Here is a 25,838-nt window from a genome sequence, read left to right as displayed (position 1 = left end):
GCTGGAGCTCCTGCTTCACATAAGCCCTATTAGGAACCCTCAGGAACACAACTTTCCAGTTGGTGAGGCGGCTGCAGGGAATGATCTTTCTGTCTCTGTGGAATGTTTCCCTGCATTGGTACATCAGCCCATCACGCCTTTTCCACAAAGTGTTGCACTATAGGCAGATTTCCGGCAAGCCCGCAGACCTGGCTGGGCTCTCCCATTGCCCCCGGAGTGTGAATGCCAACTGGTTTTTATTTGCCCTAAATTGACCTGATTTTACACACAAAGGAGCTTATTTCGCTGAGAACGAGCTTTAGTCCCTGGGATGAGCGTACCCAGAACAGAGGGAAGTTGTTGAAAAAGGCCCTTAGTGGTTCTAGATGTTCTCACCTCACCCAGGGCTGTTGTCACTTTCCTGGAAGCAGTGAAGGTGCCACTCCCCTTCTGGCAGTTCTGTGGACCTGAAGATTTAACCTTGAACCTGTGGTTGGTCTGGGTGGGTGGTCTGGGGGAAGTTCGTCATTGCAGTTCAGTCCTGTTTCTATCTGGGAAGCCACGTTTCGTGGGCGCTGGCTGGTGTGGGGACAGAAAGCAAAACGGGGGTTCAGCGGAACACTGCTGCAAGAGGCTTGGGGTGCTCCGTGAGAGCCCCTCAACAGGGGCTTATTTGGGCTGGGTTAGTGCTCCCCGTTGCCCTAGTGCTCCTGAGCTGGACCCAAGGTAGTGGCAGGAGCAGCTCTGGAGAAGGCTGGCCACCCTGGCCAGAGGACATTTGCCCCGAGCTCTGGGAGGGCTGGGAGGCTGGAGCTCCGGGCGCTGGTGAGGACAAGGGATGTACAGTCCCGCTGCATCCTGCTTGTAGGCCTTGAGATCATGCCATTCCCTGAAGTCGAGGAAGAAAATAACCTTTGAAAGGTGATTTAATTTCATCTGGCAACCACTCACAGCAGCTGGACGACTCCCTGGCACCTGCATTGGCCTCTTCCCATGGCCGTAGTCGTCGTGGAGCTCAGTGGAACGTGCCAGTTGGAGTCAGAGGCCATTCGGTCTGCTTCTTAGAAGAGGGGGAGGCTTGTGTAGATGGCTCCATTGAGCAAGAAGCTTCCAGGGAGAGGGAAGGGGATGTGCAGAGCTGTGGGGGCCTGGCAGAGCTGGTTCTTGGTTTCGTATGCTCTGTTAGACTAAGACTGGCCTTGGGGCGCCTGCATGGCTCAGTCAATGGAGAATCCAACTCGATTTCAGGTCAGGTCTTGATCTTGGGGTCCTGGGATTGAGCCCCACATCCAGCTCTGCACTCAGCGGGAAGCTTGCTTCTTTTTCTCTCTCTCCCTCTGCCCCTCCCCCTGCTCATGCTTAACAAAATTTTTTTTTAAAGATTTTATTTATTTGTCAGAGAGAGAGAGAGAGAGCATGAGCAGGGGGAATGGCAGGCAGTAAGAGGAGCAGGCTTCCCGCTGAGCAAGGAGCCCGACCCAGGGCTCCATCCCAGGACCCCGAAATCACGACCTGAGCCAAAGGCAGATGGTTAACCAACTAAGCCACCCAAGTGCCCCTAAATAAACAAATCTTTATTTAAAAAGAAAAAAAAGGCTGTTCTCCCTCCCACCAAGCAAGGCAGACTCCAGTCAGACCCCCAGGGACCCCTGCCCACTGGGGTAGAAATGGAGAACTCAGACTATGTGTGGTGCCATTCATGATGTTAGTGCTTCTAGAGGGTGCGAAAGGAGGGTTAGGAAAAGGAACCACTCAAAGAGTTGCTGCCACCAAAGAAGCTTAGCTTCAGGAAGGATAACCATCTTGCTGAGGTCATGCAACTGAAGTGCAGGAACTCAGATCTACAGTTTATGACTCGAAAGCCAGTGTTCCTCTCACCGAGTTCTAATTATTGTGTACAGTCACTTGTTAATTGCTAATTAGAACATGCAGCAAGTTGAATGTGCTTCAAGTGGCGAACATTCCTTCCTTTGCCTTCTTCCCCAATCCGTAATGCCCATTGACTGCTTTGTGCTTGGGGAATGAATGCTCTATTTTTAACCGCTGCTTTTCTAGTTCATGAAAGAGCCACTTTCCCCCTCAAGTTAAATCTGAATTGCTCTCAGTTGTTTTTGCCAAAGGAGTTGGAAATTGGTTCCAGCAGAGATGTTTTCTGTGAATCATAAAGGTTTTGAATGATGTTGTATATAAATCTCTTAGTTCCAGTCCATTCGCCATGAAGCAGAGTATCTCAGTCAGGGCTCTGCAAATGTTTGTTCCCCTCATGAGTTTAAGTCTCTCTCCTAAGTGCAGGCTCTGTATTTGAACCTCATTCTGTCTTAAAAACCAAACACAGAAAAAACTTTGCTTCTTTTGAGACTCTAGAATTATTGAATTACTGGAAAAGTCTGTAAGTGTCCTGTAATTTTATTTCCCATTCTATTCTTCTCTCCCTCCCATCCAATCTAATTAGACTTTGCAAAAGGATTGGATAACAGGAAGTCCTGGAAAGCAGCTTGCCTTTCTCCTTTTCCTTTTAATGCGAACCATCTGAAATTAGCTCAGTGCAAGAGTTTCGGCGTCCAGCGCTCGTGAGCCGAGTGAACACATCTGTTTAAGTGTCTCAGAGACAAAGTCGATCTGGATGGCTGCGTCTGATGTTGGAGCCTGATAGAGCCTGAAAGACCTTTCCCCAGGGGAGACACCTTGCCGGATCCCAAGCTTATCCTGTTAAGAAACTCAAATTTCCCATCCACCACTGGCACCTGGCAGGTACGCTTCCTACCCTGAAACCCAAAGGAAGCGTTTGGCCAGTTCAGTGGGATGTGTTGAGTGGGACCCTTTGATGTCGTGGTGAGGTTATCTCCTGTCATCTGGCACCTTTTTTTTTTTTTTTAATGGGTAAGGGAACGGCGCTAGGGTATTGATGGAACAGCTATGTCTGAGGGAACTTAAATGGCATCATGGGTCCACTAGGGGTCAGATGGGGACGGGACCTCCGGGCCAAGGGAGCAACGGGACGCTCAGGATGAAGCCAGGAAAGTCAACACAGGACACCCCCAAATCGCTGTGATGCTGTTGTCAGGGAGCAGGGGTCCCGAGTGAGTGTGGCATTTCTTATGTGGGGGAGAGAGTTCACATCATCTTCTAAACCCACATCTGGGCATTCAGCTGCTTCGGGCAGCTGCAGTGGAAATATCACCCCTTCCCACATGATCGTGCTGTAGAAATATCAGAAACCAGTCGAGATACAAGCGTGGATCACACAATCTCCTTGGTGGAGAGTCTCTTTCCTGTTGTGGTGAAGTCGAGGTGTTTTATTCTTGTGCTGCTGTTACCCGTGGATGGTAGATCACTCCTCTCTCGTCTGTCGTTGGTCACCAAACACATACGGGGGAGCTGATCATGCTGGCATGGGGGACACAGATCCGGTTGGATCATGGTCCCTCCAGAAGTTCTGAGACTTGTTGGGGACACAGGAAAGCCGACCATCAAGGACAGATTGGTGTCAAGAGTGGCTCAGGACGGCTGGGTTAACTCAGAGGGCAGCATGAGACACGATTTCCTGAGGGAGGACATTCAAGGCTTGTTCCAAAGGGGCAAATGGAAAGAAGATCAAAGAAGTGAACAGAAGAGGTGACCCGAGGGAAGCACAGAGCCTGCTGTCTGGGTCCTTCCAGAATCCGAGGAGAAGGATTCTAGTTTGAGAAGGAGTGTCATGGCAGTCATAGAGCCTGGGGTGTGCCAGACTTGGGGCGGGCTCTGAGACGACGGAATGGGGCGAGGAAGAAGGAACCGAGTATCGAGAGAACAGACTTGAACCGCGGGGAGTTGTTGGCCCCCGGCCCCTGGGGCAGGGGAGGCCAGAGAGGGAAGGGAGTGACTCAGGAGCCTTATTCTTACCAAGGCCTGACAGCAGCAGACAGAGGTCGGCCTCAAATGAACTATTGCCATGTTTTTTGTCTAAAATGAAGCCAAGCTCTTGACAGACTTTTCTGGAGGTGCGCAAGAGAGAGGTCACCAGAGGTACAGCTAATGTGGCTCGGTGCTACTTCCACCCCGGGAGTGGTCAAGTGGAAGGAATAGGGGTGGGCGTCGGGCCAGCTGCCTTCACGGCTTGGGGAGCTGATGACAGGAGGAGGAAGGCTTGCAAAGGGACACGCAGCTAGTCAGGGCAGAGGTGCTGTCGGTGCTGGAGCCAACGTATCCTTCTCATCATCATTTCCTGGCTGAGTGAACTCCTCAGGAATCCCTCTGCCTCTAGTCAGAACTATTTTTATCATTTGTAGAACACTCAACAATAGCACATCTGATTTTTTAAAAAGGAAAAAAATATAGATGTGTGCAAAATGAATGTTTCCACCTATCAGAAACCAATTTCAGGGCTCACCCCCTGGAGCCCCATTCTCACAGTAAAGCAGAAATTCAAAAAGGAATTTTTTTCCTAAATGACTGTCCTAAATGAGAGCAAGTCTCTTTGATATGCTTGGATAAGAAATCATGAAATAAGGGTATAAATTTACTACCTTTATACCCGAGTGGCTGTAGAAAAGAACACACTAATAAACTCTTACATTTGCAAATGGAAAAAAGTAGAAGATTTCAATTATGCTTCCCTACCTTGTTTCTCTGTTTATGAATGCGTGTCCTATATAGAGAGAAATGCATATGTATATGAGCACATACATGCAGAATCGGATGTTCCCCTTCCCGCTGAGGGGAGAGGGGAGAGAGACCCTACTGTAGGGAGAGTCCCAGAAGTCACAGAACAGAACAAGATAGTGGGTGGGAGCGAGGTGAATCTGGAACCCGAGGGTACAGGGAATACGACCTCTCATCATAGTGAGACATTGCAGGGAGTTGATGGTTTGTTGTTGTTTTATAAAGATTTATTTCTTTCAGACAGAGAGGGAGAGAGGGACAGAGCACAAGCAACGGGGAGGGGCAGAGAGAGAAGCAGGCTCCCGGCAGAGCAGGGAGCCCGATGCAGGGCTCGATCCCTGGACTCCGGGATCATGATCTGAGTCAAAGGCAGATACCTAACCGACTGAGCCACCCAGGTGCCCCTCATGTTGGAGGATCTACTGTCCTTTTCCAAATGCAGGGATTAGGAAGATCATAGAAACCATGAGTTGAAGATATTTTGAAGTCACTACTTCCCAGACCTGTCTCACCTTTTGAGCAAGCCTAGGACAGAAACAAACGCAAATAAAACATAAAGTTAGGGGCACCTGGGTGGCTCAGTGGGTTAAGCCTCTGCCTTCAGCTCAGGTCATGATCTCAGAGTCCTGGGATCGAGTCCCGCATCGGGCTCTCTGCTCAGTAGGGAGCCTGCTTCCTCCTCTCTCTCTCTCTCTCTGCCTGCCTCTCTGCCTACTTGTGATCTGTCAAATAAATGAATAATATCTTTTAAAAAATTTAAAAAAACAACAAAAAACATAAAGTTAGTGCAAAGAGCTTGAGCCGTTAAGCCAGATGGACTTGGATTTGAATCTTGCCTCTGGCAGTTATGACAGAAGGACGTTTGTGGCATATACTTAAGGAGTAGGGCAGGTATCTTGTGCCTCATTTGCCATTAGAGGTATGGATGCCCTACAAGGATGTTGTGAGGAGTAATTGAAATCCATACAAGGGACATCCAGATCGTGACCAAAGAAATGGCAGCCTCCATCTTCCAGATCTATCCTACGGATGTTTCACTGGGCATTTGTTCCGTACAGTGCTCTGTGCTGGGTGTGCGGAGAGGCGGGATCAAAGCAGAGGACCTATATTTAGCTCTAACGTGTACACAAACAACAATGGAAGAACTCTGTCCACACCAGTCTCTTGGCTGTTTATGGAACATCGGGCAAGCTCCTGGCTCAGCACCGGGGCACTGGCTGTCCTCTCTGCCTGGAATTCCTATCTTCTACCCCTTGACCTCTCTCTGATCTTCTATATTATCTTCTCAGTGAGGCTTTCCCTGATCACCCTGCTTAAGACGGAACTCTCTGGGGCTAGTACTCCCTATCCCCCTTCCCTGTTCACTTGTTTTTCCTTCGGATAAATATCTATTTCATGTGTGTATGTTTTCTGTTATACCAAGCTCCTCCTGTCTCTTCATTGTAAACCCTCTGATTTTTTTTACTGCTCTATTCTCAGTGTCTAGAACATTGCCCCAGTAGGTACTCAGGAGATGCTTTTAGAATAGATGATCAGGTGACTTAATTTCAGCTGCAGGGAGGGGCACATGCCAAGGTCCAGTGGCCAGAAGAACAGTGGGTGTGGTATGGGCTATAGTAGTGTCCTATGGCTGCTCTAACAGATGATCACAAACTCAGTGGCTTGAAACAACACAAACTTATTCCCTTACAGTCCTGTAGGTCAGAAGCCTGAGACAGGTCTCACTGGGTGAAAATGAGGGTCCTTGGCGGGGCTACCTTTCCTTGTAGAGTCTCCTAGCAGGGGGCAGAAGGGCAGGGTTTGTTTCCTTGACTCTGCTGGCTTCTGGAGGCCACCTATGCTCCTTGGTTTGTGGGTCCCTTCCTCCATCTTCTAAGCAGACAGTGAGGTTGGGTCCTCAAGTTACATCATTGACCTCTTCTTCCGCCCTGAAAGACACTTGTGATTCCACGGGCCCCGCCTGGGGAGTTCAGGACCTGCTGCTTATTCTCAGATCAGCTGACAAGCAGTCTTAATCCCACTGGCAACCTGATTCCCCTTTGCTACGTATTCAGACATATGTATAGGTTCTGGGGACTGGGACATGGACATCTTCGGGGGCCTGTTATCTGCCTCCTATAGAGTCTAACAAGTGAGATGTCTTGCCTAGAGCTTGAGCTGCCAGGAGTAAAACACAAACCAGGAAGATTCCATCCTAAACAGCCATGATTGTCAAGGTTTAACACACGGGCTCTTTCTGGGAGGTGCTGGGGAGTTGCTTCAGAGTGAGATGGTGGGACGGAGGCTTGAGGAGGTGAGTGTGGACTTAGGGAAGGCACTTAGGAGATGCATGTCTACCTTTTGAAAAGCAAGTAACTTTCATTTCCCTCTCTTGTGTATAGAAATCTGGGTTCTTATTTAGAATGCCCCCCCAAAGTAGGGTGTATTTATAGTGTCCTTTAAAAAACCATCCTGTGATGTTACTCATAGGCCAACCTGTAAAACCCTGCTACACACAGGCGCCCTGCCTGACACGAGCGTCCACGTTTCCTCGTGTGCACACCCACTGCCTCACCCTGTTCTTGGGATCTCTTTTCCCTGGCTCTCCATGGCCCTCTTTTGTCTCTGCCCTGCCGCGCCAGAGTGATCTGTATCTTCCTCCCAGGCCTGCCCTGGCAGTGGTTCTCACAAGAGTCATTGTATAAACTTCCCCTAGGAGGCATGTAATAATCTTCAGGGAGATTGCTGCAGTTTAAAAAGTCTGCCCTCCCTCCCCTTGACCGTGATTCGGCCATGATTTAATACAACTTCCTTGGATGGTTCTTCTCCCTGAACCCCACTGAGATTTTAATGAATATTAAACACCTGGTTTTGAATGGCATCTGATGACAGTTTTTGATGCTTTGATTAGCCTCTTTCAAGCAGCGCTGTCCAGTAGAACTTTTGTGATGATAGAGCTGTTCTCAATCTGTGCTACCTAGTACGGTGGTTACAGCCATGCGTGGCTGTGGTGCTCTTAAAATGTGGACACACAAGAAAAAGAGAGGACCTGCTTACTAAACCAGAGGACCATGCTTAATAAATGATAACTCACAGTTTTGTTTGTTTGTTTGTTTTTGTTTTTGTTTTTTTTATTTATTTATTTGACAGACAGAGATCACAAGTAGGCAGAGAGGCAGGCAGAGAAAGAGGAAGGGAAGCAGGTTCCCTGCTGAGCAGAGAGCCCGACGCGGGGCTCCATCCCAGGACTCTGGGATCACGACCAGAGCCGAAGGCAGAGGCTTAACCCAAGCCACCCAGGTGCCCCCACAGTTTTGTTTTGAATTGCTTTTTAAATTGTTGGGTATTCTCTTTCGCCTCCTCGTCTCCTCCTCCTTCTCCTCCTCCTTCTTTTAAGTTTTTGCCGAAGTCACAATACGTTTACATGGGTGTAACTGTACTCCTCTTACTCTTTCCCAGATGCATTTTGATTGATAACTACGTTTTTGATTCAAGTACCTGTCTCCAAACAAATGGTTCTTTCTCTTGCCCCTCTTCCCCATCCTAATATATCTCAGCTATATCAAGATAGAATCCACATGTGATACAAAGCCGCCAGTTGAAGTATACAAGTATATTCACAGAGTCGTGGAACCAAGCACACAGTGGATTTTACGGCATTTCCATCGGTCCGAGAAGTAGCTCCATCCCTGTTGGCAGTCCCGTCCACTTCTCCCTGCCCTTCCCCTCCGTAGCCAATGAGTAACTGACTTTCTGTCTCTGTGGATTTGCCTATTCTGAATACTTCATTTCAGTGGAATCATACAGTATGTGGTCCTTTGTGACTGGCTTCTTGCACTTAGCTCGGTGTTTTTAGGGGACGTCCGTGTTTCGTTGTTTTTCACTGCCAGTAATATTCCACTGTATGGATACGTCACATTTTATTTATCCATTTATTTGATGGGCATTTGGGCTGTTTCCACCATATTTGCTAGAATTATGCTGCTGTGAACATTGATGCACAGGTTTTTGGGTGAACTTGTTTTTCTCTCTCTTGGGGATCTAAGGAGCGAAATTGTTTAATGATATGGTAACTCCATGTTTAACTTTTTAAGACGCTGCCTGACTGTTTTTGCAGTGCCCGCAGCATTTCACGTTGCTACCAATAACACAGGAGAGTTTGGTTTCTCCACAGCCTCGCCAACACTTGTTATTCTCGGCCTTTCTGACATCTTTATAGCCAGGCTGGGGGGTGTGAGGTGATACCTCTCTATGGTTTTGATTTGCATTTCCATGATGGCTAATGACGTTGAGCATCTGTCCAGGTGCTTATTGGCCATTTGAATATCTTTTCTGGAGAAACGTCTGTTTAGATCCTTTGCCCGTTTTTTTCTCCTTTGCCCACTTTATTAATTGAATAATTTGCCTTTCTTTCTGTTCTCTTCATTTGGCCTGAACAGGACGCTGATATGCTCACCGGTGATGAGCAGGTGTGGAAGGAAGTTCAAGAATCCTTGAAAAAAATTGAAGAACTGAAGGCACATTGGAGTATCCTTTTACCTGTGGATTGAGCCATACTGTTGGGACTGTCGCTTCTTTATTGGTTGGAGCTTGGCGTTAATGAGGCCAAGTCCATGGTTTGACCTCTGCATGAGCCAGTGAGTTTCATTCTGTTTCACGGTCACAGGCTGCATCCCAAAGCCCAGCCCACAGTCTAGGTAATGGCTGGGCATAGTATGGCAGGATCGACGTGAATACCTCACCACCATCAGACAGTAACCGAAACTCATGCCAGTAGTAGGACAGTAAGTAGTAGTCTCTAGATGGTGTACAGGCACTGTACTAGGTAACAAGTTTCTGTTCCTTTCCTCCCACAACCTACGTCTCTAGGAAAAAATAACTTAGACTCCTTCAAAGTTAAAATCATTGACTCTCAGATCTAGAAGTTTCATATTTAATCAACCATGACTACCATGGCAGAGGGAGTTGCTGCACAATAAATTTTCTGGGCATAAATAGTAAGGACCACAAGTGGGTCAAAGTTCAGAGTAAGGAGAGAGCACTTATGCTGGAGGTCCTCAGGGAGGCCACACTGATGTACTGGGAGAGAAGTAGCCCAAATCAGGAACAGGGTTTGAATGGGCAGAGGCTCAGAGGGAGGTCGCTTCCAGTAGGGGAGATCACTTGAGCAAAAAACATGACAAAGGTCCTTCAGATGCCTTGGGGGAAATCTGATCCCAGACAGTAAGAACATCTGCAAATGAGGTTTCTATCTACAGTTTCCTTAAGGAGTTGTACAGAGTAGGAGAGGTGGATGGACAAACTGGTCTTGTTTTTAAAGGTGAAAAAGGGATCTTCTGAAATCTGAAGCCAGTGGGTTGTTTTTTGTCTGTCTGTTGCAGTGTAGATAAACAATCTGTAACTGATTACTAACAGAATGGAAAGGGAGCCACGATCAGCCCTGCTGCGTGGGCTCACCTGGAGCAAGTGAGTCCGGAAAGTCGTGGATTTCTTTGGTAAAGTTTGTATGTGGATTTCAGGAAGACACCCAGTTAAGAGCAGTCAAGAAATCGATCCTGGATGCTAGCATGGCCAAACAGCTTTCTAAATGCTTGAGAGGCTTTCCTGAGAAAATGATGCCTGGGGTCACTGTGACTCTGGAGTGCCCCGTTCCCACCTCAGTCCTTTGACTTTATGCCTTGAATGAAGATACAGAGCCCAAGGGCTTCAGATTCCCAAAGGTTGGGAATGGCAGAGGGTGGGTGGATAGAATCCAGAGCTCAAAACCCCTGAAGGCTTGAACGACGCCTGAATCTGAACAGACTAAATTCAACAAGAATGTATATAAAATCTCCTGTTTGGGTCAGAGAGTTTAAGTGTGTAAATAGACCTCAAGCTTAGCAGCAGAACATGTGGAACGATTTTAGGGTTTTGGTACACAGCAAAATTTAATCAAGTTTAAGAGGATGATATAACCCCTCAAAGACCTCCTGCGATCTCGGGCTGCATTAATGGAGACGAGGAAATGAGAAAGGTGATCTGTGAGTCTGATCATATCCAGAGTTTTGGGCCTGGTTGGATGTAAGGCATATTAAGAAGGATCTAGAAAAACTGAAATAAATTGTGAGGCATGGGGCCAGGGTCCAAATGGAGTTTGAAACCCTGTCTGTAGGCAGGAGGGGGATACTGGGAAAACAGTCAGCTCTGGGAAGGAGAGGGGGGCCTTCTTGGGCTCAAAAAACCATTCTACTGCAGAGAAACAGGCTCATTCTCTGGGCTCCCTTACCGTGGAATCGGGGCCCTGGATGACCTAGCCACAGTCAGGTCTCAGCGGGACAAGGCTTCACTGAAAACGGACTCTGTGCCAAGTGCTCTGCCGGGTACAGCCCACCTTCTGGTCCATACCATCCTGTTCTCACAATGCTCCCAGACATCAACACCCTTTGGCACGTGCGTCCTAGAGGGACATCAGAGGCACAATGGTCAACTCTGGGAGGTTAAAGAAGGTTGTCCTTCTGTCTGCTTCAGGGAAGCTCTCCACCCTGCTTCTCTCCAGAGCTCAGCTCCCCCCCGGAACAGAACAACTCGTATGCAACACCCAGCAAATGCCAGGGACTGCATTTCTGAGCAAATACAATGTCAGCATCCACTTGGAGGAAAAGCCTCTTAGTTAAAATTATTCCATTTTTTTGATCACTGGGGTGTTTTATAGGAGAGGGCTGTCTCGTTTGCCAGGAGACAGTTGCCAGGGTTGCCGAGGGAAGTTGGCATGCGGTCCCTTCCAGCGTGCTGGGGGAGAAAGTAGATGTATTCCTATCAGTGGCTGCAGAAGATCATCACATCTGGTTTTCGTTTCTAAGGCTTGTCACCTCAAACCTCTTGCAGATGAGTCAGAGCATATATAAATGAGTAGACGAGTTGTCACGGAGGTCAAGCAACACAATGGTGAAATAAGGCACAGTCTTGCCCTAGAGATGTCTCGTGTTGCATAAGACACCATCATTCCCCCTGACAGTTTGTCCAGTACCTAATCCTGGAATGAAAAGCCACAGAGGTTAGGCCGGCAATCTGTTACAGAGTCAGTGCGTTGCCGGAGCTACTGCTCCCCCCAACCTCTGGGGATCATTCAGCACACTTTACCCACACATGTCAGATGAATACAAAAGAAGTCACTGACTCAATTTTTCTTCAGTAAATGCTCCTCGCCCGGGACCAGAGTCAACTCCTCAGAGACAAGACTCACCCTGAAATTACAGAGTGTGGTATACAGGAAGCATGAAATAAAGGCTCTGGGCTGTGCGTTGTGGTGCTCATGAATCTAACCAAGGAATTCCTGCCTCGGGGGTAAGGTGCTGTGCCTCCGCCCCCCCCCCCCAAAAAAAAGAAACACTTTTCTCGTGAGGTTCATAAAGACGCTGGTTCCCACTGCCACAGGCGGCTTGACTGGATTATTACAAGTGTTTTCCAGTGTTCTGGAAGGCAGCACCACCGGGTGGCAGGGAGGCTAGGAGGGGTGGATGTTGATGGGGGGAGATAAAGGGGAGCTGGAGCACACTGTTGCTTCAGGGTGGGGTGTGCCAAATGGGGACCAGGGAAAGACGGAGGGGCCTTTGGTCGGGGCGTGGGGGGTGGCGCTGATCAGGAAGAGACGGGGTTGGGTGGTGGTGAGGGGCGTGGGTAGATGGGGGTTCAGTCCACTGGACCATTTTCCTTCCCCCTCGTGGTGCTCAGAGGCCACGTGGCATTAAGGGCTCTAGCGACCTCCTCAGAGCATCAGATCTGACCGATGACAGAAGCAGCTCAGATTGAAATCCAGCTTTAGCTCCAGCCAAAGGCTCTGCCGTTTCTGCTGCCTCTGAGATCTGCAGCCCTTTTCGCTCTGGTGCAGCGTGGCAGGGTGTGGGCTGTGCAGGTTGAAGGGGAGAGGGTGGCGGATGGGCCTGCACTTCCCCCGACCCCGGGCACCCCAGCAGCAGCTGCGCAGGCGGGGAAGTGTGTGCGCGCCGCGTGCGCGCGCTCTGGCCTCCAGCTGCGCTTCCACGGGGTTCACCTGGGCGGTGGGCGGGGCGGGTGGATTCACGGCAGGGTCCACGCTCCCTACAGCACGTCCGCAGTCCTCCGACTGCCTCCGGAAGAGGGCAGGGAGGAGTAGCAGTTACAAAAAGGCAGATCACAGGGCACCTGGGTGGCTCATTCCTTAAGTGTCTGCTGTCCACTGAGGTCATGATCTCAGGGTCCTGGGATCAACCCCCACCTTGGGCTCCCTACTCAGCGGGGAGCCTGGTTCTCCCTCTCCCTTTGCCCCTCCCCCTGCTTGTGCGCTCTCTCAACTAAATAAAATAATCTTTAAAACTAACTAAATAAATAAAGTTAAAAAGGGGAATCGCACCAAGGCTGCATGAGAGGAAGTTAGGGACTCACAGCGAATCAGAGAGTCAGAGTTGCTCATAAGTGAGTACTGGGTCTTTTTAATTTTTTCTTTGGGATTTACTTACTTAAGAGAGAAAGACCAGGGGGAGGGGCAGAGGGAGAGAGAGCATCTCCAGCTGTCTCCGTGCTGAGCGCAGAGCCCATCACGGGACTCGGGACTCGGGACTCGGGGCTTAATCTCATGACTGAGGTCATGACCTGAGCCCAGGTCCAGAATCACACCCTTAACCAGCCCTACCACCCAGGTGCCCCTTTTTAAAGCATCCTTTCCCCCTGCCTACCGTTGATATGCCTGAGTCCTGTTCTTAATATCATATTATCTTCCACTTCAGAGATTCAAAATAAGAATACTTTTTTTGGGGGGGGGGGGGGTTAAGTATAGGCCTGATCCCTTTTGCTTTACAATAAAAAAAAAAAAAATAGCTTCAATAGGACCCAGTGGAGATGTATTTCTTCAAGTTGCTTCCCTCGTTCATGCCTGTGCGTTGTGTACTTGGCTTCCTATATGGCCAAGATTTGGATGACCCAGGGGCAAAACGAGCTCCTCCGTTTTAAAATGGAATCTGTCTGAAGTTTCTTCCATTCTAGATCGGTTTTGTAACAGAAGCTAACACAGTACACAGGTCGGGCTGCGCTAACCTCATCGGCCGTTCAGTTTCATACGCAGCTGCACTATTTCACGACGGGCTTTAAGGAGAATCTGTAGAGGGGCGCGAAGAAAGCAGGGCTCTTTGGGAAGCTTAATCCCCCAAAGTACAGGCTTGCTCGGAAGACGGTTTGTTGACGTAAACAGAATTTGCTTCTCTGAGATGCCACTTAACCCGTTTTTGTTTCTCAAGTATGTTTTTAGGCAGCTCATCTGTGTGAAATAATGGGCTTCTCCTTCCCTCCTGTGCCTGGCAGCTCTTCAGGCTTGCCGAGAATCTCATTTTCCTTGTTTTCCTGGTGGAGACAATGAATCCTTAACTAAGGTTAATAACAGAGTGGGAACAGGTGCTGGCCATGTGCCAGGCCGTCATCAGCAGCAACGCCGAGCGCCTTCCCGACATCAACATCTACCAGCTGAAGGTTCTCGACTGCGCCATGGACGCCTGCATCAACCTCGGCCTGCTGGAGGAGGCCTTGTTCTACGGCATCCGGACCATGGAGCCGTACCGGTGAGTCCTGGGGCCCAGCCGGAGTCGAGGCTGCAGGGCCTTCCTTGCGCCGGAGGACTTACGTCCCAGAGTCACTGCGGGGACCGCGTCTTAGCGAGTGTCTCCGTTTTGTTCTTCGTTCCTGAGGTTCCGGCCGTGGGGCAGGCCCTGTGAGGGTGCAGGGGCTGCGGAGCTGTGGTCTCTGTGGAGTGTGGAGCTGCGGGTCCCGGTGTGGTGTGTGGCTTGCGGCAATGGGGCAGAGTGCGGGGCAGGCGGAGCTCGGATCCACGGCCGGTCCCTAGCTGTGGGGGGGCTTGTGTCATTCGCCTCTGTGGCCCCGGGTGAGGATGGCCAGTCTAGGGCCCTCGGTCTGGCCGACAGATGGTGGTCTCTTCCATGTGTCAGGGCTTTGTGGTTTTGGGGGTGCCTACGCTCGAATCAAGTGACCCCGTAACCGCCTTCTGAGGCTCGCGGGAGAGCGGGGAGATGCCTGTGCTCAAACGTGTCGGAGTCCGGTGAAGGAGCGATTGCGGATTGTTTCTTGACCGACCGCAGCCCCTTCAGACCAGGGCTGTGTCGTCCCCTGATGCTTTTGTAACTCACGGGAGCTTTGGCGGCGCTGAGGTCGGGTGCTGGTGGGCGCGTGACCCGGTTTGCGGGGGGCCGAGAGCACGAGTTCGGAAGCCGAGACCGGTCATGCCGAGGGCAAGGGCTCGGAGTCATTCACCATCTCCCACACAGGACAGGGTCGCTCACTGCTGGGAAGGTGCCCTGAAGCCAGGGGGACTTGGGGGGGAGCATTCTGGGTGGCACTGAAGACCGTGCAGGCACGATGACAGCCCTGAGGGGCTAAGCAGAGGGACAACCCAGCTCTCAGCCTACCAGCGCGGGACAACAAGCAGGGGAGGGGCTTTAGTGAAGGAGGGGGCAGAGTCTGGGCTACCGTCAGTCCCCACTTGAGGACATGCCTCAGGAGGTGATGGAGGGGAAAGTGACCAGCATTAAGGGGAGAAGAAAGGAAGCAAGCCCAGGACCCCGGTGGGAAGTGAGACACGAAGCAGGAAGCCAGGCCTGGGCCAGGAGCGGGGTCCACGCAGAGAGGAGCCTGAGGACCCCACCAGCTGGGTGGGCGACAGGGCTGCACAGGCCATTCCCGGCCCCACAGTGCCCCGAGGGTGTTCTCAGTGCTTCCAGAGATGGCTTCTTCCACTGCCGTGTGGTCGGACAGCTCTGGAATCCAGACTGTGAGTCAGCTCGCGCCCAAATGAGAAGCGATTGCCTTCGGGGCTGAGGCTGCAGACTTTCCCATGAGCCTGAAATGTCTGCTCAGGATGATGAATCTTGTGGGTTTTCAGAAAATATGAACTGAGCACAAAGAGATAAGGCTTCGTTCTCTGAGCCTCGGTGTTGCAACGAGAGGCAGGTCTGGGAAGATGGGTGTCACCTCTCTGAACCCTGGGGCTGGGCCTCGGAAAGCCAAACCGCAGGCCGAGCGGGTGGACGGCAGCCAGGAGACACGGGTCAGGCCAGCCCTCCTTCCTGCAGGCGCTCCCCCCAGCCCCTCGCCCCACACTCCCGCTGTCCCCTCCAGGCTGCCCCCTCGGCCCCCTCCAGGCTGCCCTCCCAGCCTGCTCTGAGCACAGACACTCGACACGGGTCCCCCTCCTTGATAGTGCTACTTCTGCACGCAGTTGGAATCCTCTCCCCACAACCTGTCACGGCTTCTCTGAAGCACTAACTTAGCCCTCAGTGAACCGGCTCGAGTCCCAGAGGCGTTCCTTGTTGGGGGGTTGGGGGGAGGCACGCCCACCAGCGTGGACTCCGTATTGTTTGGAGTACATCTGCTTATATGTTCCTGGCGCTCGGCAGGTCACAGTTTCTCTGGTAGGGTACCCTCCATGCCTACGCCGCGTGACAGGTTTCCAAGCCTCCCCCAGTTTCTCTTCCCTGGAGCTTGTTAATAAGCTGGCCCAGAGTGGTCTGTGTTTCAGAAACCCCATCTGCAGTGATTGATGCACTTGAAACACGTGGGATCTGAACGGTTCGCAGGCAGTGGTGTTTATTGTAGGGGAAGCAACCCAGGGAGAGGGTGGATGCTGGCGCCCTTGGCCTTTCTTCCCTTTAGCTCAGCAAAAGTGAAAACAAGGAACGCATGGGTCAGATGCTCGTTGAGCCCTTTAACAATCAGAAAGCAGGAATGTGAGCATCGGTGGTGCTTTCCGCCCTACACGTGTTCATGGGGGAGTCTGCGCTGGGGTCCATCAGCCACTGACTTGGTCTCCTGGCAGGTGCACCTTCGGTTCCCCATTAGCCAAGGACGTGGGCAGTTAGCTTGGCAGTTAGCTCGGCGTGAGTTACTGAGAGGGGACGGGGCTGCCACCTGCTCTAACGGTTTTACAGTGATAATATATACCGTTCGCCGCAGCCAGGTTGAGGGCAAGACTCTAGGGGTGATGTTCTCCCTCCTGACCTTGGCTCACTTTGAACTACTGACCTTAAAGGAGAAGGCGTCCGCGTTCTGTTCTTACCCAAATCACCGCATTGCCCTCAGCTGCCTACTTGCTGCTCTGTCATTTATTTTGACCCGATAGAAGTAAATTCCCTTTATGATGCAACACAGTATTAAGATCTTTGTTTCCTGTGGTGCCTCAGTGGCTCAGTCAGTGAAGCCATCTTCCTTCAGTGAAGATCTGCCTTCGGCTCAGATCATGATCTCGGGGTCCTGGGTGGATCCCCGCATTGGACTCTCTGCTCAGCGGGGAGCCTGCTTCTCCCTCTCCCTCTGCCCCTCCCCCTGCTTGTCTGCACACTCTCCTTCTCTCTTTCCCATTCTCTTTTTCTCTCTCTTTCTTTCTTTCTCTTAAAATCTTCCAAAACAAGATCTTTCTGTTTCATAAAGTAGGTTGGCATTAATTCACACACAACAAAATCTATCATCTTTAGTTCCTACCGTTTCTTCTGAGAGCATCTGTGATTATGTATGCATGGTCATCCGTCCCGTGGCACTATGAACATTAAGCAGAAAGAAAGCAATTTAAAGGTATTTCATAAATTTTCATTAAAAAATGTAACTAAATAACACCTTAACCACAAGATGAATTGAGTTGCAAAAGTTAGTTTGCCAGTCGTAATTCAGAGCTCGGGAAGCATTCTCCTGCTGAAGAAGGCACCAAGATTTACAGGAAACTCACCAGACCAGCCCTTGAAACTCTGCTTGGCCCCTAATATCACTGCTGAATGCTACACATGTGTGCAAAAATAGAAAGGAGAAAGAAACCTAAAAACAGAACTGAATATGGTTTTAGACTTAAATTATTTTGAAGATAAACTCAAACTTGATTCTCTTTAGGACCCAGAGGAAGATCTAGAGAAACAGAGGCTCCTTAAGGCTTTGAGGAGGACTTTGGCGTATCACAGGTGCTCTGGTAGCATGACTTTTGTTCTAAGACCAGCACAGACTTCAGGAAAGGACCTTTCCTAAAGGACACTAGTAAAAATCACCCTCCTCTTTCAGTCTTCTGTTCCACTCCCTAAAGATAACCACGGCAAGTTTCTTCCCGGAGGTGTTCAGTGTGAGCTCCTAAACCCGTTTGGAACACACTGGCCTCATTCTTTAAAGCCCCCGTTCTTCTGCTGTCTTTTCCCAGCGGTTCTCACGTGCCCAGAGACTCTTGTTTTCCCTCTCACTTCTTCTCCCCTCGAAGCTGCTCACCTGGGCTCTTCCGTTTTCCTCCCTGTCCTTTCCGTCCGTCCCTCCTCTTGTTCTTGCGGAGAGACTCAGTCCCAGTCTGCATCCGCTCAGGGTGCCCAGGACGGTGGTGGTGCAGGCGGGAGGGAGAAGCCAAGAAGTCTCCTGCGTGGGCAGAGCAGTGAAAATCCCCTGTCCTAGAACCGGCCGTGTTCACTTCACTGCAGCGCGTGGCCATCAGACCAGACCAGCTCCTGAATAGCCGTCCTGTTCTTGGTAGCACATCTACAGAGTTTTGTCTTGGGAATGTACCAGAGTCTGTAGACCAGTCCCTACGTTTCCATCTCCTTTTACTGTGGGAAGGAATACGCCATTAACATCCGCTTGAATCTTTGTGCACCGATGGGATCGGATCTGTGGGGCAAACCATGTGCTAAATTCCTAAATGCCAACTCCCTGCATCTCCCCTGGAGATAACAACCCGCAGATGGTGTTCGCCTTCCATGGAGATGTCACTGTCCTCCAAAGCAGTGAGAGCTGGCGACGTGATGTTTATTATACCTGATCTGATCTGAATCCTACATCTGATCAGAATTCCTCTCAGAACCTAGAAGTCTCCTCCCCTTTTCCTTGACCAAAGCCTGCTCTTACCGGGGGAGGTTTGCTGGTACTGACCAGCAGCAGAGTGTTTTGTGGCGGCTGAAAGGACATTTTGGGGAGTGTCCTGGGAAAGAGCAGAAGAACGTGAACTGTGAAGGGACTTGAACAGGTGGGCACAGGTCAGAGAGCGGGGAGCCTCATGACTCCCCCTCGTGGACTAGACGGCGTGATCTCCCCTCCCTGTGGGGCCCACTGCGTAGTCGGCAGAGTGGGAGCGGACGGTGCTGGCCGGAGTACATAGGGCAGAAGTTCCCCTGCTGCCCGCACAGTGTGGGACCCGGAGAGCACACCAGAGCTAGGTCTCTACCCGAGAGGAGGCCTGAGCGCCTGTACTCTGTGCAGTGTTCTGGTCACTTCCCTTGCTGGCCACCTGTCTTTCTGGTGAGATTTACAGATCTGTGTCCCCCCGAGTGAGTGAACGGTTGTCTTAGTCTTAGTCTCTGCCCGCGGATGTGGACAGTCCTCCTCAGTCCTCCTTTGGCCACTTCTGCTTTGTTTTCCCTACCCTGTAAAGGTCCGTCAAAGTCTCTTGGGCCAAACTCCTATCCAAGAGGTTGAGCTGTGTGTTTGTCTAAAGTACTGAGTTACCCTACGGACCTAGCCAGGCCCTCTTTTCCTTTGCTACCAATTTTCAAAGACTGGCTTCTTAGCCATGGCCCCCGTCTGGACACTGGGAGGGGGTGACCGCCTGCCACAGTGCACAACCCGGTCCATCAAGGCCCAAGCAGTTTTCATTTGAACTTTTTAATACCAGACCTTTTAATTCAGTTCCAAAGGCTCTCTTACTTCAGAGTCTAGAAATCCAACAAAGGAGACACGGAGGAGAGGGAGGAGAACAGCAGGAGCCAGGACTGCGATCACCCCCCCACGCAGCTGCGTACGTGGTCGTAAACCACGGACTTTCCGCGCACACCTGATTTCCTGTGTTCCTCCGGGATGGTTGACCGCAGCTAATGCGAGGCTGTTGCTGGGGGTGAAGGAGAGCATTGTGGGTGGCTTCTTGGCCTGGACTTCTCTAGGGGCAGCGGAGAAGTGAACCTTTCTCCCCTGCGGTGACCCGCTCCTCTGAAAGCACCTGCTGCCCCAGCAGGCCAAGCCACCTTGCTCAGCACACCCCTTGCGGGTTTGGGCCAAGACGTAGGTATGGGCTGGCTGTGCCAGGGGTTCTAGCCCTGACCCCACGAGCTGTGTGGGAGTGACCCGGCTTTGTGGTCTTAGTTCTGGAAGAGGAGTCCCAGAGCCTGTGCTCTGGTGTACAGCTCTGACCCTCCAGCCCCTCCAACAAGGAGGAGGCGGGCAGCCTCGGCCATGCCCACGCTCCTGAACGCGGCCCCTCTCGGGCTCGCGGGTGACACCCCAGGCCTCCGGCACTTGAACAAGTGCTCTGGCCTCTGACAGAGCTCTGGGGGATGGCAGACGGGCTTGGGACGTCTGGCAGCCTCACAGACCAAGCTGTTGGTTCCTCCTCCTGCCCCATTTAAGTAGGCTGTGTCCTTGTCCTCCTGCCTGTCTGAATGGACGTTCTGCAGTGACACCAGCGGGGGGCGGCCCGGAGGGAATCGGACATGTGTAGGAACCTCCGCCTCGCCTGTTTCTGAGAAGCGGAAGATGGCCTTTCCGTCATGCCTGGTAGCAGGAGACAGAATGGGACAGCACGCGGACTGCAAATGCTTACCCGTCTAACACACTTGACCAGCAGCTCACTAGGCGGCCTTCTGGAGGCACAGGGTTGTGTCGGGACATCTCAGCGTTCTGGGTCAGGCCCAGAGCACTCATTCTTGTCAATTGAAGTCTTTATTGAGACCCCGACATGCTCTGTGGTAACTACTGGCGAACAAGACAGCCCAAACAAAGCAGTGTCCTGACTCCGGTGGCGCTTGTGGGCAGCCCTCAGTAGCCAGCTGCGTGTCACGTTTGGGTTTCTCCAGAAAGCCAGGCACTCTGAGAACCCGAGGAGGAATTCTTGAGCCGAATCAAGGCTGGCTTGATGGGACCAGTTTGAACAAGTTTTTAACAGTGCTGGAGTCCGAGTCCCTTCCGTGGATCAAATACTTGGGTCTCTTGGGGTTTACCTACTGACTTCAAGATTTTGGTGACCATTCTTCTGGGTCAAAGTCTCCCCATAGAAGAGCCAGTATCTCTGGTTCGTGAATCCCTCTCTACCGTGTTCCCCGTGTTCTCCAGGCTGGCATCCCCAGTTAGCTCTGCCATGTCGTGCTCCGGCCAAACCTGGCTGTGTTGGTTTGTCTGGGCTTCCGTAACAAAATGCCACAGGCTTGGTGGCTTAACAACAGAAATTCGTTTTCTGTCAGTTCCAGAGGCTGGAAGTCCATGTTCAGGGAGCCAGCAGGTGTGGTTTCTTGTGAGGCCTCTCTGTCTCTTCTCTCTGTCCTCACCTGGTCCCTCCTCAGCCCACATGCAGCCCTGGTGTCCCTGTGTATCCAGATTTCCTCTTCTTTTAAGACAGCAGTCATGTTGGATTAGGGTCCACCCCAGGGGCCTTATTTCACTTAATCCTCTCTTTTAAGGTCTTTGCCTCCAAATATACCATCTGAGGTGCTGAGGGTCTGGATTTTCACATAGGAATTTGGGAGGGACACAGTTCAGCTCCTAACTCTGGCTTTATGCAGCTTGGCCACTGCCTCCTGATTCTCCATCCGTGGAGAATAGCAGTTCGAAGGATCACTTCCCCTACACTTATTTTCTGTGTATCTGGACCTACTGGACATCACTGTCTGGCTTTAAAAAGGCTTTTCTTGCCTCCAGAGCTTACCGTTGAGTTCAGGAGCTCTTAGGGCACCCAGGAGCCAGTGCGAGGAGGCTTGGGTCTCTAGGAGTAACTGGGGTAAACCTCCAGGCTCAGCTCATGTCCAGCCCAGTGCTAGTATGAGGGTGGACACCAGTTGGTCCCCAGAAGATGACTTCTCCCAGAAGCCAGCTTTCCAGGGGACACTGAGGGGAGAATGTGGTAATTGGATTTTTTTTTCATGCCACTCTTTTGACACAGCCTTAAAATCAAATGCTGAAGCTCCCAGTTACCTTTATTATAAAGTCATGTATAGAATAGAGATATATTCCTAAGAGAGAATCTGCCTAGGACACTTTGAAGTTCTTTGGCCCCATCCCAAGCTGACCAGGTAGGTTAGATCTTAACAAAAATTGTACATGGGTAGGCAGTGGTGTTGCTGGGCACCTGGGACCAAGTGGGTGGTGGTGGTAGGGTTGATAGTATAGGTCATGTGGTTGGATACATTCTGGTCTGGGTGATCTGGAACACGGTCATCTGTGTGATCATGTGTAACGTGATGCTATGTGCATTTTCCATTTTCCATCTTCCTTTTCTTCCCATCCCTACTTGGAGCAAGATATCCATTCTTTGCTCGAAAACCCAACAGCCATGAGTCAGCCCTATCCATTGCTGCAGTCTTCCCTGCCTTTTGGGCCCCCAGGGTAGGCCAAGACCCAAGACGCCTATAACTTTTCTCTGTCATCATCAGAGAGTAACTATCAGAACTTCTCATTTCAAATCAGGACCAGTAATCCTGCATGACTACCACCGTCCATTGAACTTGAACCCAGGCCAACAACTGGACCAGGGTTCCATGCCTTAGACGTGTCCCCGTCTGCCCATGGCACAGTTGTGGGTTGTAGTTCCCCTTGTACAAAACGTACATATACTGGAGTGGGCACGTCTCTGAATGGAGCTCCCTCGACACCACTCGTGTCCAGTTTATCTGACCAGAAAAATGTGTTCTGTCTCCATGGGCCACCCAGTCACCCAGCTCCCAGCTTTGCCTACCTGCTTGGATTTCTATTTTGAATTGCATTGTTTAAAGGCCCTTCCAGATTTGTATTCACGCATCTGCTGGAAATTTCTGGGCAGACAGAGGTCCAAGGTCTGGGAAGTAGTTCACTGATCAGCCCCGGGTTCTAGGGGAATCACCCAGGTGGCCTTGTGATCAGACTCAGCTTGTCATCTGTGCATCTTACAGACCTCTGCTGGAAGTCGAAGGATAGACCTTCTGGGTCTCTTTGAAGTGATTGGCAAACCTTTATTTGAAAGCAACATGTAAAATTTCCATCTGACAGCGCTTTTGTCCAACTGTCTTTGCCAAATCCTGTTCCTTCTCACGCTCCAAGCCTCTCCTTTATCACTCAAGTTCCTAGTCCAGGCCCCTGTCCTGTGAAGGTGATAGACTCTTTAGGGCAGCATGACTCATTCTAGCACTTAGCCTCCTGGGAAAGGTACAGACCAGGAGAAGAGCCACCAGCACCTGCCCCCCATCTTTGGATAATTCCTCACTTAAAGCTCTTCTCCAGGGGCACCTGGGTGGCTCAGTGGGTTAAAACCTCTGCCTTCAGCTCAGGTCATGATCTCTGGGTCCTGGGATCAAGCGAGTCGGGTTCTCTGCGCAGCAGGGAGCCTGCTTCCCTTCCTCTCTCTCTGCCTGCCTCTCTGCCTCCTTGTGATCTCTGTCTGTCAAATAAATAAATAAAATCTTTAAAAAAAAACAAAAAACAAAAAAACAAAAAAACCCTCTTCTCCAAGCAAACCTGAAGGGCCCCTAGCCCTGTGTCCCTGCCCGCCTTGGTGGCCATGTCCTCAGAAAACAAAAGTTGACACCTTATAGCTTTCAGCCGGTCCACACGTGCTCATGCTTCACGAGAGTCTTCCTTTTCTTCAACTCTCACACTTCAGGTACTGATTCTAGCGTCTGCATTCAAGCCCTTCTGGGCCTGTCCTTCAAGGGCATCCTCATCCTGGCTCATGTACTGTCTCTGCGCCCATTGCTAACCCTCCCTTGCCTCCCATCCCACCGGGGACAAGAATGCCAATTCCTCTTTGCTCAAGACTCCCACGGCGTGGACCAACCCCATCCGTTCCCATGCTGATGCCTACCTTGACTCTTGAGACCCTAGGCCAGGCCAGGACACAGGAAATATTTTCCTCTGTCGCGTTTGTCTGATTCCCAGTAAAAGCCTCCTTGCGGAGCAGGATGAGAGCCATCGTCCACCCCTGGGGCTAGGTCACCTGCACAGGAAAACATCTAGTCTTCTGTGGTCACCGGTGGGTAGGAACAAACAGCACGGGCTCTGACAAATGGCCTATAGTCTTCCTACTTAGGAAAGCATTTCCAAAATAAAAACATTTCCCAGGGGGATCACTTTTTTTTTTTTTTTAACTTGCACAAGCCATCACTGAGCTCTTTGACTCTCCTGACAGATAATCTTCAGTTTCTTATTACAACAGATTATACCCTGAGCAGCAGGATATCCCATCCTAGGGAATCTTTTGGGATGCATTGAATTTGTCCTGTTGAATCAATCTCTTGCTTGGCTGCCCCTGTGGCCACATAGCTGCTCTTTTCCTTTTTCTCAGCTCTTGGAAGAGATGGTTGGAAAAAAAAAATAAAAAAGAATCCCATTTTCCCCTGTAGGGAGCCAGCAGAAAATCAGGTGGCCCTGAGAACTGGGAAATGGTGGCTAGAACGTTGAAAGGCTGAAAGAGAATGGACTAAAATCAGTTTGAATTTCACAGAAAGTATAGGTTTTGTGCTTAAAAAAACAAATTGATCAGCACACACACACATGCTGTTTATCTGTGTGTTTTAAGGGACTCCCATACTGAGTTTTCAGAAATTCTCCAGGGACCGATGAATGAACCCCAACCTGTAGGTAAACCGTTCGGTCCACCCTCATAAATCCGATCACCGATAGACAATGGTGATGGTATTTGTAAGGAACAGTAAGTGGTCCTTGAAGGAAATGAAAGATGGGGAGTAAGTGGCCCCCAAATGATGTTCCTAGCGTGGGAGGTGGCCAGGTCACTCTGAGCACGACAAATACCCTTCGGGCTAGAAAGCACACAGAGCCCCTGAGCTTAGGACCGCAGACTGGCTGGAAAAAACATCTAGTATTCTTATGGCTGCATATGTTCAAGGGAGGGGGCTGCCACCAGGTTCTAATGTGGGGGACAGTGGGCTCCGGCCCCTGAAGAGGCAGAGGGCAGGGGGCCTGGGGGCAGGGGAGGGAGTACAGACAACACCCTCGCTGCCAAGAGGCAATGGATGATGGAAATCTCTCTTACCACACAAAGGACACCGATCATACCATCCCGATGCCCTTCAGAGTTAAAGAGGAGCAAATCTGCTTTCACTTATAATGGGATACATCGCCGTAATATCCTCCCAGAGTAAGATAAATTGGGCCCAACAGTCCTAAAAGCATCTGCCGGCCATTTATTAGCAGCCTCCTTGGAGGGTCGTGGGTGAAAGGCCTTGAAACACTCGCCTCTACCTCTCCGCTCCCCTCAGCTGGGAAGGAATTGTTCTTGTTTATTCAGAGCCTGGGTAGACCAGGCCCCTCGCTTGTCCTAATCTTCGCAGCCGTGGCGCAGAGGAACTTGGCCTGGGCTGCTCTCTGCGTGAGGAGGCAGAGGATGAGGCCACGTGACTTGCCACTCCGTGGCAGAGCCAGGCTTTGAACTCGTGTTTGTCTATTTTGTCACATTTACAAAAAGGCTGTCGGAATCGGCTTGAACCCAGATTTGCTTGGTTACGAGGGTCCAGACTGTTACATACTCTTTAGAGGGCAGGGTGGGCTTTCCAACCATACCAACCGCCTTCCTACTCCCTCAACCGGTCAAGGTGGTTTCTGTTGTGAGTGACCGAAATCCACCTCGGACTGCCAGACCGACGAAGGGAGTTTGCGGCCCCCATGGCTGCCCAGCCAGGGACAGATCTGGGACAGAATTCGGGGGTATAGTCTGGGTCATCAGATTGGTCTGTGCGTCCCTCTCAATCCTTCTGTCCTTCCACATAGCCCGACAGGCCCAGCCTGATTCTTCTGGCTCTGTGACAAAAGCAAAGGCCTGTTCTTGCAAGTTCTCAGTTTGAGAGTATGTATTTGGGATGGACTTTTGTGGCATCTTTGGGTCTGTCCAGTCCTGGTCTCATGTCCACTGGTTGGTAGCCCCTACCAGTAATGCGGGTTTTGTATGGGATGAAAGTTGCACAAAAGCTTGGCAAGAGCATGGCTGATGGACAAGCCAGGTGTCCACTGTACTTGACTCTAAGTGAACTTAGAGTCGAATAAAAGTGTCAGAAGACTCAAAGGTGGTAAAGAGGATAATAATTTTAAAAAAAAGCAGCAAGCTCTGCACTGTCAAAGCTCTGTTGGGAATGAGGCTATGTAATAAGTGTGGGCTTCTAGAATCCCCGAGAGAGCAGCAGGACACAAGCCAGCAGCTTGGGAAGACGATTATGGATAGAAACCTTTGGGCGAGTGAGAGAGAGGGAGCACAAGCAGGGGGAGCCCAGGGAGCCTGATGCGAGACTTGACCCCAA

At 50.8% G+C, this 25,838-nt stretch overlaps 1 protein-coding gene across 3 annotated transcripts in view; it reads left to right on the top strand.

The window, feature by feature from the left end:
* SMYD3 (SET and MYND domain containing 3) overlaps positions 1-25,838 on the top strand; it is a 689,511-nt gene that overhangs the window by 575,109 nt on the left and 88,564 nt on the right. For all 3 annotated transcript variants that reach the window (XM_044267073.1, XM_044267075.1, XM_044267076.1), the window contains 2 exons: positions 9,039-9,126; positions 13,991-14,165. In XM_044267073.1, the coding sequence (XP_044123008.1) occupies positions 9,039-9,126; positions 13,991-14,165 (263 nt within the window). The remainder of the gene's footprint in view (positions 1-9,038; positions 9,127-13,990; positions 14,166-25,838) is intronic.

This window comes from Neovison vison, chromosome 10 (assembly GCF_020171115.1).
Source record: "Neovison vison isolate M4711 chromosome 10, ASM_NN_V1, whole genome shotgun sequence".
NCBI classification, from domain to species: Eukaryota; Metazoa; Chordata; class Mammalia; order Carnivora; family Mustelidae; genus Neogale; species Neogale vison.
This window is presented reverse-complemented; position numbering and strand designations above follow the sequence as displayed.